Source organism: Hippoglossus hippoglossus, chromosome 12 (genome assembly GCF_009819705.1).
Source record: "Hippoglossus hippoglossus isolate fHipHip1 chromosome 12, fHipHip1.pri, whole genome shotgun sequence".
In the NCBI taxonomy this organism is placed as follows: Eukaryota; Metazoa; Chordata; class Actinopteri; order Pleuronectiformes; family Pleuronectidae; genus Hippoglossus; species Hippoglossus hippoglossus.
Genome location: NC_047162.1, coordinates 12,575,604 through 12,592,771, shown reverse-complemented (window position 1 = coordinate 12,592,771; position 17,168 = coordinate 12,575,604). Strand labels below are relative to the sequence as shown.

The window sequence follows — 17,168 nt, the reverse complement described above, 5'->3', positions numbered from 1 at the left end:
GATACTGGTGTTTAAATGGAAATATACCACCCGTATTGACATATTAATCAGGATAGTTTGCTACAGCCAGTTTCTCAACATCTCATATATGAAAGTTCTTACAGGGATGATTCAAGGATCCTCTTTAGCAGCCAAATTGCAGCTTTGCTATAAGTATTAATGTATAAAAACAGAATACAGATCACAACCAATTTAAAAAACACATTTGAATGGACTGATACTAATCGACTATAGAGTGTTGATGCTTTTCGTTGCTTTGAAAAGAAAATATGGTTAATTTTGTTCTTTTTGTCTATGCATCAACAAGTTGAAGACATTTGGTCCAGAGGAACGACTTCAAGTCCGTCACTCAGAACAAGAGCCCAAAACTCAACGCTTGGCACAGAGAATAAAATGAACACGGCTGCCGGGCTTTGAGAATCTGAACTTTTTTATGCGTGAAATGTCAAGATGATGATGCTAAGATAGAACGGAAAGCAGAACAAGAGAGATGATTGTTCATTTTCACAACACTGGTCAAAACAGGAAAAAAATAGCTTCGAGCAAAATTGAAGAACTAAGACTTTTTTCTTTGTGCGTCATCGTTTGAAGGATCGTCTGCACGACACAATGTTTACAATTGCTGTTTTGTTCGGTTTAACTCTGGCTGCATATCGCTAGAGACACGGAAACACAATCTTACAAGTGTAATGCAACACATTTGATGCAAACATATGCTGAAGACTTGTTTGGTTTTATTTTGAAATATACCAGCCATGTGTATTTTTATCCCAGTGAAAAATAGTAGCACATTCACATCCTACTCGCCCATTTCAGATGGTCTCTCTAAAAAGAAGATGCATTGCTGGAGTTGACAGTGAAGGCATACAATTACACAAAAACCGAACCTCAATCTGAAGAAACACAACAAAAACGGGACTATTTTCTTTGCAGTGTGACACAGTAACAAAGTCTCATTCCCCTTTGCGCCTGAGTTTCAAAGTGGTCAACAACAAAACTCCCTGGTTTGCGTTCGCCGTGGTTTGAATCACATGCTTTGACTGGTGGGGCAAACACTCATGCTCATATAGCAACGATGACTAATCATTTCTGCTTCATGTGCAAAAAATAAAGTGAAAACTGTCATGCAAAGAAAAAGGGCTTCCGGTGATTTTGGTGAATTCTGCACATTTCTCTGCATAACAGTTTGTCTGGAGAAGTGCGAGTGTTTGGCTGTTTCAGGATGAATTGATTTATGATTTTATTTCAGACCCAGAGGCTTGTAGCTGGAAGCACTTTGCAGCATTACTGACTCGTGTCTGCCCAAAGACACTAGATGACGTTTTCAAAGAGCTGCATTGAAGCCATTATACTTTCATCCTGGAGAGGAGATTAAACAGAAGCACGTGCTTAGCCAGTCGCCTTTGTTTAAAGCTTCGGTTGTATCACACCGGTCGGTTTTATGGATACTTTACCTTTTGGCAGGTTTCTATGAATTCATCTATTGTCACCACTCCGTCTCTGTTACGATCCATTTTCTGAAAAACGTCAGACATGCACAGGAGAAAAGAGACTTTGAATATTTAGTCGTGTAAGTGTGTGAAATAAACTTTTTGATGTGAGAGTTTGAGGCGTAGTTTTGGACTTAATCTTCAGTTAGTTCTGTAAAGTTAAGATCTTGTTTGTGAAAGTACAGATGGGATTTCCTGCAAAATGTGAAGAAAAGAGTGTGGTGGAGATGTTTCCTGGGATCCAGCTGGACTGAAGGACTGTGTGTAAAAACACAAGTGCCTTGATTGTGTATTGAACAGTTTAGAGATAATTGTCTGCTGTTTGTATTACAGTACACTGTCAAAAGTGCAAATAACATTATCATGAGCCAAACTGACATTTGCTATGTTTAGCATGTTACAATAACAGGTATTAAGTACTGTGTGATAAAATCTTTCTCTTATCTTGCATTTTAGGTAAATTGTTTACATCTAGTTGTATGTGTTTTGTGCTATTTGGGCCATTTTCCCAATTTACCACATGGGCTACATCCAGATTACACTTTGCCTAAAGCACCGCATCTTTTCCTAAAAAAACCCCACATTTGTTTTGGGATATTTGGGCAACATTTGCTATTTTACAAGTGGGCGACTTGAGGCTCACATCCATTTTGGCCGTGCCACAAGAAGAACAGAAGTGCTGCATCATTGCCTGAAGTGACCCACATCCGCATGCTAGCTGGAAAGTGCAGTAATGCAGGCTGTGGTCTGGGACCAGTGCAAGATCTGGATGTAATGATATCTAATTAGATGACCAGGACTGGGCCGTGTGGTTTTGTGGATTCAGAGATAACTGACCTGGAAGAATTTCTCCACATGGTCAAAGGGGGAATCGTCTCGCACACTGGGTAAAGTGTACCTGCCCATCATGTCATAAATCGATGTCATTATTGCCAACATCTCCTGCAGATGACACAAATAAAAGAAGAAATAAAAACATCCACATCTCACTGCTACAGATTTTGATATTTTCCCCATGAGAAACTGGAGCGCACCTCCTTAGTGACGTAGCCGTCCTTATTGATGTCGTATAGATTAAACGCCCATCGCAGTTTCTCTGTGACGGAGCCTCTGAGCAACACAGACAATCCTATCACAAAGTCCTGGAAAACAAAGATCATTGTTGCCTGTTTAAAATTAAAACTAAATGTCACTCTTGATTATTGACCACAGGGAACGAGATATCAACACGAGAGCAGACCTCTGTGAACTCACTTCAAAGCGGATGGAGCCACTTCTGTCCATGTCAAAAGCGTTGAACAAGAAATGTGCATATGTGGTCGCATCTGGGAACAAAGAATGGAAACACAGGGATAAAAATTAACATGCACAATTTGTAAAACCAACATTTTGACTTTGAAAAGCAGCTAAAGCAATAGGGACTGATACATACTAAACTTCAGGAGCCCTGGACCATGTGTTCAAATATCACACTTTACCTCCTTGAGGGAAGAACTGTGAGTAAATGGTCTTGAATGTTTCTTCATCCACGAGTCCGCTGGGACACTCCTGTGGGAAGATAAACAAAGAAATGCATTTTTCTTTTGTTATGTAAGAACTTGGTCAAAGTTGCGACTTAAATGTTTTCTACAGTATATATACGCCAATATAAATAAATAAACTGTCATGTTAAGGTTTCTCCAGGATCCTGTTTTATTTAGCATATCATTAACACTTCTTGTCTTCTGCAGTTCCTGGTTCCTGTTACACACCTGTCACCCGATTAGCTTCCTGTCCCTGCATTGTTCCCCCAGGAAACCCCTTTTAAAAAGACTGCACTTCCCTTTACGCCTTGCCACACTGTTTGCGATAAACACGCAGGATTAGGAAATGAAGGCAATGATATTTAGCCTATGTAATATCACAGTTGTTGAGGAAACTTTGACCATCTGTGCTCCATTGGGAGCGTGGGGCCTGTTTCGTTCCACACTCCCTTCTCCCTCAGTACCCGAGGTCAGGGTACAGATAAAGGGCCGACCAACAGTACAGTGTAGTGTCTACGATGAGGGACTTTCATATCTAACTCAGATGCTCAGACAGAGAGACACCAACTCTAACTCTTGTGCGTATTTCATCAGTGGAAAGGACACAACGTGATTTAGAAATGCATATTTAGTCTTAACTATCCAATGTGAACGCCTACATGTAACATAGAGACTCTCAGCAATTCCAACCCTTCATGGATGTGCTGTTGGAATGGGTGACGCAAGTAGAGGGAGATATACTGGGATGCTGTGGGAGACATCTTCAGACTTGTGGGTGACGATTGCTCATGTTACTGTGTTGAGGTTTGTTTATTGTTCCACCTTCTGGTCTCCTTGAGGCATCAAGTCTACATTAAAACCTTCTGCATAAGACATCAGCTGCTGCCTGAGTTCTCCTTTCACCAGCTTCCAGAAAACTGCCATAACAACAATAACCAAGCGACCAGCTATGATAGAACACTAGCAAAGTATAAATACATAACTACACTCATACTGTACTTTTGTGGGGGCGAAACAGAGCAGGTCAAATCGTATTCTTTAATAACTATTCTTTAGAATAATAAAAATAACAAAAACTTTATTTATGTAGCACTTTTCAGAACAAAGTTGCAAAGTGCTGCAAATAAAACAGAGCCAAACAGTCAAAGACAGGAGAAAGAAAAACGACAGGGAATAAAAACAACATGGCCAATTTCGATTATATGGATAAAATGAATAAAACACACTGACAAAATTGAAATGACTCATCATAACCACCATAAAATAAATAAAGCCAAGTATCAGCTTTGTACAAATGTGTTTTAAGGAGTGTTTTAATATGGGTGACCGAATCAGACCTCCTTATCTCAATGCGTTCCAAAGTCTAGGGGCTCTGGCAGGAAAAGCTCAGCGCTGCATCTGAAGAATCTCTTTTTCTTCCTCATGTTACAGATACTGATATTTTAAAATGCACCAAATCCCTAACTGCAGTGCCAGGATGTGGCCACGAGAGGGCGAGGAGGGCAGGATATCCAATACACAGAGAGAATTAAGAAAATTGCCTTGAGGCCTTTTGAGCTTCTCATCAATCCACAGAATGTGGTTACACGGAGGTGGTACAGCAATGATGAGCCTGGTCTATGAGCTAATGTGATGCAAAACAAGAGCTTGGTCTCAGTACAACAGGAGCACGAGCGTCAAACTGTTAATTTGGCACATTTTCCAACCCTTTGCTCTCAGTCTGCTGCCAAATACCAGCAGGAATATTTCTAACATCACAGGCCAAAATGGTGATTCACATGCGATGCATATGTGTTTCATATAACCTGCATGCAAAGGTTTTCAGCGGATGAGGAAGCTGCTAAATGAATATTTCTATCAGGGACATAGCAGAAAAAATTATTGTTGTTGTTATTAATGACATCGTTTCTATTCCTGGTATGACGAGTCAGAAACGTCTTATTGTTTGACTCAGTTGAGACCTTGTGGAGGATTTCCTTTTAACCACTTTCTTTACCACAGTGTTTCCTTAACGTCTCACAAACCCCATCAAACCTTTTTAATGCTGCAGTTTTGTTTGCATCAGCTCCTGGTCCTCTCGCTCTCCTCTTTAATGGCACATTGCTACCTTTAATGGCACATTACAGCTACTGACTGTTGATATGCAATTACCTGCATCTGTGCTCGGCAAAAAACACATATCCCGTCATCCCCATGCTTTTCCATGTGTTGGTAGAACACAATATGTGTGAAGAATACGTCCAAATGGCCCAACTGTGCCACTAAAGGTCAAAAGATCCATAATGTGCCTGTGTTTGGTCTCGGTGCTAATGTTACTGACATAATGATTATTTAAAGACTTTCACGAAATGTAACAATTGAACAGCCAACAGACAACATATGACCCAGAGTATGTGGACACCCCTGTCTATAGTAGTGTCTTACATGATTTTGGATCGACTCCACAAAATCGGTTCAGTTGTTTTTGAGTAATCCTACATGAGTGGCGATGAAATAATAACCTCCTACAGAACATATCGCACAAAAGACAGTCTGGCTGAGGTCAAGTGCAGATAAACAGAGGCTAGAGAGCCAAGGAGGGAGTGGAGGAGCAGGTGAGCAGGTGGGTGTGGGAAATCAGGTGACCAGGAAAGGTGGGAAGGGCTGGGGTTATGAAAGAAGTGGATTTCACAGATCGTACCATATCAGATATGTTCGGGATGAACTGGAATACCAACATGTCATCACCCAACATCACTATCTGACCTCATAAAAGCTCCTGTGGCTGAATGGAAGAAAATACCCGAGGACAGCTGCTGTTATCGCAGCAGATGATTTATTTGTTTTGAGACCTACATATGGTGTCCGCATACTTTTAGCGGTTAGGTAAAGGAAATTTAAATTGTGCCTACAAGTTGACTTAATTCCTTAATCAGTCTAAACTGCACCCTTAGCCCCTGTTGCTTTATTTAAAACGTCCCTCGCGTTCTTCTTACATTTTTGAATCCTCTGTAAAGCGACTGCAGCTCCTTCCTGGTGAACTTAGTCTGGGCTTGCAGCTGATCAAGACCCTCCGGTTGGTAACGCACCGTGGAGAGCTCAAGGTCACCGTCATTGCTGTCTGCCGGAGGGAAACAGAGAAATCGAGGGAGGTGCGATACAGGAGGGTAAGGAAGAAAAGAAGGAGGAAACTAGGCAAGACAAGAAAGAAAGAAAGAAAAAGAGGGAAAGGGGCAGGGCAGGAGTCGAATGCAGGGAAATCATATAGATGGGAGGCAAAGAATTAAAATGACTGACTATAACTCAAAATGCTCACCATCTAAACACAAAGAAAACAGAAAGGAAGACGTTGAGGAAGAGAAGGTGAGACAAGGAAACGGGTGGGAGATAAAACGCGTTAAGAAGAATGTACAGTATTGGACAAATATGTGAAAAGAAGATGCGACAGATTATTTTTACAGAAAAGTGGCAAAAATTATGAGTAAGAGGAACTTGTAGCTTGTTGCAAAGAAACCTGGAAAGAAAAAAGGCAAAGAAACCTTTTATTTCCACTTCTTCCAGAGGAAATATGCAGATATACATGCTCATTTTTATATTTCTGCTATTGTGGGTCAATATTCTATAAATAGAGCAACTTTCAGAAAAGCAGCACTTAAAAAAGAAGAAAAGAAAGTAAATAAATGCACATTTTAAAGCACATTTCACTTAGATAATGTTATTAGGAGCAGCTTCATCTGTCAAGTTTAGATCTCCTTCATAACAAAAGTCTATTACGTCAGCCAGAGGGACAAAATTGGCGAGTTCAGTTTAAATTAAAAGAAAAAAATATAGATATTGGGGAAGACGGTTTGCAGAGAGGGCTGGGATGAAGTCAAGCTACCACTGGAGCTGTACTCACCATCTTTACAAGGGTGACATGCAAATAGAAAGTTGAGGAAGACGAGGGAGGGATGGAGGAGGGCGGGGGGGGGGGGGGTGGAGAAGAAAGTCACAGGACTGTTAAAATGTTTAGTTATACATTTTGTTTACCAACACTGATTAAGGACGAATGCAGATTTTACAAGTATATCTTAAAACACTCATGCCATTATGTATATTGAAAATACTGTAACACTGTAAGATATTGGGACGTGAGTATATATATATTTTTTACCAATTCCTTTCCGTCAACACATCCAGCCTGTTTGTGTGACTACATTCAACTTCTGCATTACAATCCACTACATCGACTCACAACAAGCTTCCACAGTGTTATTGCTCCAACGCTGCACAGAACGGCAAATAAACCCTCGCTCCTGACGTCTTACCTTCCAGTGACAGCGGCTCCCAGATCCCAAACTGTTTGAGCACGACAACAAACAGTCCAACAACAACAGCGATGGCAATTACTTCCATGCCATCCAGTCCCATTGTCGCCTTGCATCAGATATGACCTGTGCAGAAGCTTCACCTTTGAGAACTTGTTTTTTCTCAAGTGTTTCTAAGCGGATAATTTGACAGAGCGGCTTGCATCCACAAAATATCACCTGGTGTCAATCATCTCCTTCCTCCAGGCAGCTTCCTGTTTGATCAGTGTTTTTGTTCAGGCATCAGCAGTTTAAATCACTTAAAAGAAACCCCTGACTTCAACCACTGACCAGAAAAAGGTTCTATCACAGTGAGTGGAGAGCATCCTCCTCTATGCAAACAAATCCAAAGTCCATGGTGCGATCCTGCAGAGACGTATGAAATTCATAAAGTCTTAATCCCCCAAAATGATCCGAGGCTATCGCCGCTCGCACACGATCCATCTCTGTTACTGCGTTTCACCTCCTGGCCCAGATCATTTTAGGATCTCTCCCACAACTCCCATCAACTCAGGGGCTCCACCCCCCTTACTCACTCCACATCCTCCATCACTCTGTCCTGAGCTGTGCGTGTGTGCATGTGTGCGTGTGCGTGTGCGTGTGTGTGGTTGTTACTGAAGGAATTTCTTTACTAATAGCCTCTGATTGACAGTCTGACCCGTCTTTATTTGCTCGGTCATTTCAAGTACGCAGAGCTGTAAAACTAAGCATTGATCCACATCCGCTGATGACTGGGATATGAACTGCACTTAGAGCGGAGGAGTCTGCCCTGCCCTTTGTGGCGCTGCTTGTGTCTACTGGGCCGTTCAGAGATACTCTGGCTCAATAGCTACTCACTACGCACCGTTTCTGTGACTGCAGAAACGGTGCTTTGTTTAATACATTGTAGTTAAGAATAGTAAAGTTGCACTGACTTATGTCTGAGCTGCGATGCACACCTCCAAGGTCACTTTGCAGCTCCTGGTAAAACGCTCCTCGTAAACGTTCACGAGCTCTGACACAACGACAACATGTGTTTGTGTGATTGTGCTGTGCTGGAAGACAATGAGAGTGAAGAAGAATGTGAGCGTATGGTCCGCACAACTGATGACTTTGCACAGGATAATGGACTCAGTTCAAGTAGGAAAGGGGGGTGGGAGGGCAAATCAATTGTTGAGAGATAAAACATTGTTGCTGGAGCAGGCGGGGGAAGCAGGGCCAGAGATGCATTTCGACGGCCGAGCAGGGTTCATGTGAGTTAGAGACTCCAAATGGGCTTTACCTTAATGTCTGAGTCAAACAGCCACTGAAATAACTAATGAGCCGAGATGAGGCCGAAAATACAGAGAAACCGTCTCGATACTGTGGTTGCAAAAGGCGACAAGAAAAGTGTTAAAGCTGTATACAGACAGTTAGAATTGCTGCCCTGTGGTTGCATGACTCAGCCAACCAGAGCAGTTTCAGTCTATATGTGACCTTTGACCTCCGGAATCTAATCAGTTAATCTTTGAGTCCAATTGACAACTGATCTAATGTCCTAAAGGCAGAGTTGAGGTATGACCTTTGACCTTTGACCACCCAAATCACATCAGTTAATCTGTGAACACGATTCTCAGGATTCTCTTGAGGCATCCTTGACATAAAATTATACAATAGAATTCTTAAGATAGAATGACTCTATCGTTCAGGAGGCAAAAAGGGGTTTGCGAGGTCAAAGTGACCTTGTGCTTCAACCTTTGACCACCAAGCTGTAATCAGTTCGTTTTTGAGTCGAGGTAAACATTTTTATAAAATTTAAAGAAATTCCGTCTAGGTGTTCCTGAGATGTTGCGTTCACAAGATCAAAAACCTGTTATTTAAGGTCACAGTGACCTTGTATTTTGACCCTTGACCACCAAATTCTCGTCAGTTTATCTGTGATTCCTAGTGAATGTATGTACCAAATTTGAAAGGATTCCTAGGAGGTGGTTCTAGGATATTGTGTTCACAAGGCAAAAGGCCTTTTTTTGTAAGGTCACGTCCATGATCACAAGAATGGGACTGAGGGAAGGACTGCCCGTAAAAGTTTTCACTTAAGAAGAACACTTAGTCAACTCAAGGGAAGTAAGCTAAACCTGTTTTCTCTGGAGCAAAGTATCAATGGCTATAAAATAATAATAATATGCTTAATTTGCCTTTTCTGAGAATAAAGTGTGAGATCATCGTCTAGCTTATAAAACACTTCCCCTTACATATGACGGCAGAATTAGTGAGACGTGTGTAGCTCGTTTCCTCACCAGACAGAAGCCATTAGTCCAACATGCAAGATGCATGAGCTGATGTGGATGTGGGAAGTCACCTGCCATAAAAAATAATGCAACATAATACTGTTTAATGCACCTTAAGTGCTGATCTGTCCACGTACTTCTATTAAATACAGACAAGAGTGAGGTGGCTTAAGCATGCGGAGATGCAAACAGTGCAGCCATCACCATCAGCCTTTAATGACTGCAGAGAGAGCAACATTACAGCTCCCAGCAGCAGCCCATCAATCACAGACTTTCACCAGCTCACCTCACACAAGTGAACAACATTAACTTTGTTCTCAATGGGGCCCATTGTTTTTCAGGTGTTTCAGATTTTGTGAGATATTATCTTTACTTGTTTTTATTTTCTCTTGTGACTTGATTTCATTCCCCCTGTGTTTTATGATCTGCTTATCTGTGGCTTGTTCTTATTAAAATTCCTTTCTCTGAATCACTTTGTAACTTTGTTAAGAAAAGTGCTGTATAAATAAACGTATTTATGTATTATTAGTAGTAGTATTCCTGAAGAGGTGTTATAGATGCACCCGGCAGAGTACTAGAGAGGATAGGAGGCGTCCTCATCTGCCCTTCATCAACTTTGTCCAGGTTTCATGAAGCTTTGAATCACATACAGAAATCCAAGTGAAATACAGATTCTATTGTAAACTAATATTTAATATTACTATTTACTTCAGGAACTATGAGCTAAAGGGCCTTGACAGCAGTTATACAACAGTACAACATCATATGAACAGTTATTAAACCTAGCAAATGTTTTCACTCATTATATAGAAAGCTTCTTATTCCGTGGGTGGTGAAGATGTTCACATAATTTTCAGTGTTTTGTTCTGTACATCTTGTACGTCTGTATAGATTCAGTGCAGAAATAGGTGCTATAATGACTCTCGACCAGCAGATGGCGATACAGTTGTTATGAATAGGAGGAAACATATTTAAAGCTCAATATATATTTTCATTTCAGTAGGTGAATAATAGTCGATATGGATAAAATGATTGATGGATATAATAATAAATGTTAAAAAATTCAGATTAATTTGAGTTCACTGAATGCAGAGAGGACTTTAGAGAAGATTTTAGCATTTAACAACTTTATATCTAATGGAGTCCTAATGTGTATATATAAGTAAAGAGCTCATAAATAAAAAATCCAGACCATTTCCTGACTGATCCAAACTAGGGATGAGACACGTGGATGTATAGTAATTGTATAATGTGTCTGCATTACAGTTAAAACACATTGAAGTAATGATTTTGATTTGAATGATTGAAGCTATTAGAGCATTTGCTCTGTTACTGTTTTCATCAGTGTCCTGTCGGAGGCACACGACCATCTGTCTGCCGGCAGAGAGCGGAGTCAGCAGTGAGTGAATGAGGTCGTCTCTGGAAGCAGCTCACGCTTTCTGCTTATCACCGTGGTTTCCACTGAGGCAGATTTAAGCAGAAAACAAGAAGAAATATTCCATAATGGATGAAACCCTGTTTGCAGATTAGAGACAACATGTGATATTGGCAGGGGCGGAATGTGAAATGCCAGTGGAGCGTGTTCACACAGCGGCCTGTCTGCTCTGTCTGCTCACACAGGAGGGCACTGTCAATAATTCAGATAGAAAAATTGGGGTGTGTAAGGGCAGCCGGTGGAAAGTCTCAGCTCCTCCTGGAAGAAAAACGTGGTGAAGGGGAATCCAGGTATATGGTGTTCGAAATTTTGACTCCAAATCACTATAATTGATTATTTAATACTGAAACTAGTAGATGAAATCATTTCTCAGACTGCAGAGGAATTATTCGACGGGGAGGGAGGAATGTGGAGTGGATCAAACTTAAGCCTACGAAGCGGAGCAGGAAGTAAAGTGGCAGCCATCCGATCACTAACTGATTAAGTGTTTGGATGAGGTGGCGTTGAGGTATGTGCTGTAAACACTGAGCAGAACAGAGGGGAGGAAGGGCGACAACATTGAATTCTAAATGTAAATCTATACTGTAAATGGGGCAGACGCTTTAAAATTCATGTATTCTGTAATGCCGGAGATAGAAAGGCCTTCCTCCCTGCGCTGGATCTCCCACCTCCCCTGCCGTCACACACCATCATGTCGTTACAGGCCGTTGTTTGGTTTCTTTATCTGCTTCTACCTGGGCCCTGTTGTGTCGTGCTGGCGATGATCCACTTGACGAGACAGCACTTCATCAGAGATTTACGCGTGAGCCGCGGCTTCTGCCACTTGGGGCCCTCTGTCTGTCCGCTCGGGTTTGGATCTTTTCCATTGGCGTCGGGCATCAGGCCGCCGTCAAACACCTTCTCATTGGCCTGAGGAAAATCACAGAGAAGAAACATTCACTGAAGGTGGATTTTTTTGCTCCACTGTACAAGAATCACATGACCACACCTCAGACGGGGAGGAGAAAGCAAGCATCTGCCTGGAAAAGGAACCACTTCCAGGCTACAGCTCCATTTTGAGTCCTAGCTGCATGTTTAATAAACCAACTGACCTGTTTGGATTCTTTCTCATGGCCCTAATCAGCATAGGTTATTTTTCTCTTAATCTCTTAAACCCCACAGTACACCTCCATGGTCAGTTATAGAGACGATAGCTGGTGAACATAGTCAGGTTTTTAGTTTCATTTCCCTTTTATTAAAACGACTCTGGTCGAACTTCACCCTCAAAACACTTCCAATTTTATCCAAGATCCAAAATATTAACTCTTCTTTGTAACGACCTTCTGTTTGGCTGAGGATGTGGCTGATTGCTCCATCTCAGTTCTTGTGGACCTCAGCATTTTTCTTTCGAAACCATAGATCATAGATAATGTTCTCTTTGACAAGTCTGGAGAAGTGGGCAGGAATCTCTGATTAATTCAGGTCCGCGGAACTGGAGAAACTTTATGTCCTCTCGTCTCCACTGCTTGTAATCCATATGTGCCGGCCTGACAGAAATCAATCAGCTATAGTTCTAACTGCTGCAGGTCAGCTCCCAAATAATGTGTTTGTGTCACCGCTGTTGATACACGTGCTTGACCAATCGCGACTCAGTCTCAGCTGTCAATCATGACGTTTCTTCTGTTTTTGTAGCATCAAATAACGAATTAAAACCAAACTTTGTAGAAACATGAACACTTGGCCGCTGTGATGAGAACTACCTAAAATTAAACCATCCATGAGAAATAAATATTTGACTTTGACGTTTTGTCCCATCCACTAACATGAAGTAGGCAGGATTTGTGACCCATACTGCAGCCAGCCACCAGGGGGCAATCAAGGCACATTGGCTTCACTTTTGGGGAGCTGTCGTGTCTTCCATCTTTGTTTATATGTCTTTTTATATAAACCTTGTATTCGTGTCCAGCAGGACGGTATCAGTTTATGTAGTTCTGTACAAGTCAGGTCCTTTTTCATGTATTATACAAACAGGAAAGAAAATCTTTAAAAAAGTTTTAAATGTGCTCACTTGCTGGACAGAATTGGAAAATGTCTAATATTCCAGTAACAGGAGCTCATCTGAGAATAAGGACAAACAAGCTCCTTCGTTTCTAGTTATTTTCACCATCGCATCTTCTTATCATCCGACACTGGACTCACAGGCACTGCTTCTATGTTCAGATGAATATTTCAGTGAAAATGAAGCCTTACATTTTCAAACATCTTCGATATAACAATCCAATTAATCATGTGTCATGAGAATCTTTAGGATGATTGATCAAGACAGTTGTCTGAATAGATCACTGTCATCTAATTAACTGTGATTAACTGAGCCTGAATAAGATCATACTCAGAGTAAGCAAAAATTAAATGAAGACATTAGTCAAATTATGCAGATGTCTAGACGTGTTAATGACATAATAAGGTCTGCTTGATTACGCGTGACCTGAGGATGAGTGTAACATCGGACGTATGGACATGATATTGACGTGAGACATAATCCGATTTATGCTCTGTAGCATGTAAACAGGTCTATGCATGGAATATTCTATTAGCAACTCTTGTAAACATCACAATCGGAGTAATGTCAGAATAAGGTCAATAGTCGGATTATTACCTCGCCCAAGGAGGTTATGGTTATATCTGTGTTTGTTTGTTATTTAGAAGGATTACACAAGGATGGATCACCACGAAACTCGGTGGACGGATCCAGTCAGTTCTTTGGCTGTTGTCTCCTGTCTCTCTCTGTCCCCGCTGTCTTTTCCTTTGTGGAGGTGAAGCAGCAGTATGAATAAAACAGCTTTCTTTAAGAGGCTGCTGAGGGGGCAATGTAAAGAGTTTGTTATCGAAAATAGACTGAAGCACTGTCGGGGGAGCTCCTCTCACGCCCCCCCACCTCCTCTTTGAATACGAAAGGATGCCAAAGCATACAGGGCATCGAGAATGTCGCTCAATAATTCACACTCCTTAAAACGGCATCAATAAAAGATCAGAGTTGGCCGCCATGGTGAGGCGAATGATGACTGCAAGTAAAACGGACTGACACTTGATAGACCGTCCAAAAGCCACATAAACAACCCAACACACAAACACACACACACACACAGATATGCACACAAACATACTGTATGCATCCATGACACACACACACTTTCAAACTAAATATGCCTTTTTATTCAAGTGCATAAAGAAGTCTCATTCATATATGCAGCTTATATACTTTTCGAACATCTGAAGCAGAGTTTCCTCCGACTTTGGTGACGTCAAGTTGTTATGTGAATGTATTTATTTAAAACTTTTATAGTAAAGCGTGATAATATAATGAAAGTATATGTCGAGCAAATCAAAATAAAATATCAGTCTGACTCAATTATCTGTGAGAATTTCTGAAAAGGTTGACAAACTGTTATGAAAGATGAAGCGCTGCATTATTTAAATGAAACAAACCATGTGAGCCAGTGATCATGAGCGTCATGAGGAAGAGCATCCTCAGTGCATTCATCATCATGTTAACACACACACACACACACACACAGACACACACAGACACACTGAGATCAATCATGAAATCAGTAGTTTTCCTGCTTGGATCTTTTTTTTACCACCTGTGATTCTCCTATAAAAACCTTATTTCTGTTGTGCAATGGAAATAATCAACTTTTTACCCAAAAGTATTTATTCTGCAGCTTTAGTTACTGTGCACGTCCGTGTTTTGGGCAAAAAACAGATGATCAACAAATGAAACAACGCTTTTTTATCTATGAAATTATGATATAAGTAGAGATGAAGTAGTTGAAGTTAGACCTGCATCAACCAACCACATCACATACTACAATGGGTTAATAGTAACATTGTCCCATTAGTATAATAATACATTTCTAAAGGGATACAGGTATATTTTTCTCATCCATACTTGCAATTTTGAATGCAGCACTTTTACTGTACTGTAAAGCACACAGAAACATCACCAATGTTAATCTTCCTTCATGTTATTAGGAGCTCCTCCAGTAAATTATTAAAAGCACAAAACAATAAATGTTTACTGCACCTGCATTGCGTCTGGGTTTGTGTTGCTGTTTAGGAGATAAACTGCTGCAATCCTCCTCCGCTCGCGCTCCTGTGACAAGCCTCAGTGAGCTGCAGCTGCCTGCAGAGAGAAAGCAGCTGTGTGAAGGAGGAGCAGAGCTGCTCCGGTCCCCAAGCTCACACACACACACTGAGCTGAGGGTAAACACTGTTAACTCACAATCATCATTAACATCTTCATCTTCATCATCATCATCTACGTGTTGCATGTGAGCGAACGTTCCCACCTGATGAGTCAGGAAGAAGTGATGGTGCCGGCGATGTGCAGGAGAGTCGTGATCCTCAGCTGCTGATGAGAGCAGAGAGCAGTTGGTCCATCAGCTGGTGATGAGGAGGCAAACGCTTTATAGAGCGAGCGAGGGAGGGAGCGAGGCGCGGACGAGGCGTTTGCATCGTGACAAACGTTATTAGAAGTGCCAGACATATTGTAAAGTGCAGCCGTGATGTGCAGCTCCAAACTCAGACGAGACTCTCCGAGGAAATTAAACAGGACAGTGTCTCATACACACACACACACACACACACACACACACACACACACACACACACACACACACACACACACACACACACACACACACACACACACACACACACACACACACACTCATGTGGATTTTATGAACAGTTTCCCCCACTTTTACCCAAGGACAAACTGATGTGTCATTTTCTTGTCAGTGGACAGGTTTTACTTATTTTAGAGGAAAAAAATGCCCAAATTATGTTTTAGAGGAAGAACATTCACAGCGCTCTAGTTTGAGAGATCATTTATTTCAGTGCGTTCAAGATGTTAAATTTATCGTGTGCTGCTGTCTGTAAAACATTAGGGTGGATTTAGGTTAATCATCATCATCCTCTTTCTCATCCTCTTTTTCATCTTCTTTATCTTCTTCTTATTTTTCGTCTTCTTCGTCTTTGCCTGCTTCTTCATCTTCTTCACCACTTTCTTTGCCTAATTCTTCTTCGACTTCTTCTTTGCAGTCTTGTTCAACAATATCTTCACCTTCTTCTTCTTCGCCCTGTTCTTCTTCTACCGCTTCTTCTTCGTCGCTGCCTTCTTCTTCTTCTTCTTCTTCTTCTTCTTCTTCTTCTTCTTCTTCTTCTTCTTCTTCTTCACCTTGTTCTTCTTCGGCTTCTTCTTTGCCTGAACCAGGGCTTTCCACTTTATTATATAAAGATATAGAAAAGCAAGGCTGTGGGTGAAAGTAGGCAGCTATAGGGGAGGGTCTGGGGGAGTGCAGCCCACATTTGGTGCCTCTGGTACGTTTAACATGAAGTGAAGTATTTGAAATGAAAATTAGGAATTGGAAAATGAAGCATGATCCTTCACTTTGTTCCACACAAAGCAGGACAAAATGAGGGGAAATGCCTGGTGGTGCCTTCTCAGGAGACGTTAATGAAAAGCCTTGTGAGGTTTAAGGTGCTTATTCAACACCTGGCGCTTTTTAAACAGGATTATTCTCACACAGTTCCCTCTGTAAAATATGGCTGATTATACACATCAAACAGAGAATTAGTAACTGGCTGGACTTCAGTGAGTCGTCCTCCTCTCAAATTCTATGACAGTCATGAGGAAGAGGAAGAGGACTTTTTTATTGTCGAGAGGAAATAAAGACCAACAGGGAGGAAGAGACAGGAAAAAAAGATGGTTGGATCTTTTTTGGCTCGTTTTATTTTTCCCATTTTCTTCATCTTTCTAAGGTATCGAAATTGCTCCGGGCTTTGCTGCAGCATTAGCTCTGAAATGTGCACGTTGCTGTGCATGGTGTGTTTCATTTTTAAATCCCAAAATTATTCATAGTTGTTGCTCCCAAGTCACGAGAAGGTTTGCATGAAGGAAGATGTTCTTCACTTTCTCCAAGATGTATTCGTTCTGATAGGAAATGTCCCTCGGTGCTTAGGAAGGATGATGGTGACGTTTGGGGAACATCTCCGGCTTTAAAAAGGAAAACCATGTTCAGAAAGTCCAAAAAGAAATGATGAGGATTGTGAACAGGGGCTCAAAATATGATATCTTAGCCTAGATGAAATTTACACTGCTATAG

General features: G+C 41.3%; 1 protein-coding gene across 4 annotated transcripts; it reads right to left on the bottom strand.

The window, feature by feature from the left end:
* Positions 1–416: 416 nt before the first annotated feature.
* Positions 417–15,621, bottom strand: LOC117772068 (calsenilin-like). 4 transcript variants are annotated; one of them, XM_034603004.1, is made up of 11 exons: positions 15,351–15,621; positions 15,086–15,184; positions 11,754–11,928; positions 7,528–7,532; positions 5,989–6,114; positions 2,969–3,038; positions 2,745–2,815; positions 2,525–2,632; positions 2,328–2,432; positions 1,455–1,517; positions 417–1,359 (listed from the first exon to the last, which is right to left on the bottom strand). In XM_034603004.1, the coding sequence occupies exons 2-11, from the start codon at positions 15,089–15,091 to the stop codon at positions 1,312–1,314; spliced, it is 777 nt and encodes a 258-aa protein (XP_034458895.1). In that variant the 5' UTR covers positions 15,092–15,184; positions 15,351–15,621; the 3' UTR covers positions 417–1,311. The 4 variants fall into 4 exon arrangements, with proteins under 4 accessions (XP_034458895.1, XP_034458897.1, XP_034458894.1 ...); XM_034603003.1 differs by having other exon boundaries at positions 418–1,359; positions 15,284–15,621; XM_034603005.1 differs by lacking the exon at positions 7,528–7,532 and adding an exon at positions 10,952–10,954 and having other exon boundaries at positions 418–1,359; positions 5,989–6,113.
* Positions 15,622–17,168: the final 1,547 nt, after the last annotated feature.

Coding starts and splice junctions, on each gene's coding strand:
- LOC117772068 (XM_034603004.1), bottom strand. Junction 3,039..5,988: donor TTTACAGAGGATTCAAAAAT/GTAAGAAGAACG, acceptor ATCTTCCCACAG/GAGTGTCCCAGCGGACTCGT. Junction 2,433..2,524: donor ACGGCTACGTCACTAAGGAG/GTGCGCTCCAGT, acceptor TGTCATCTGCAG/GAGATGTTGGCAATAATGAC.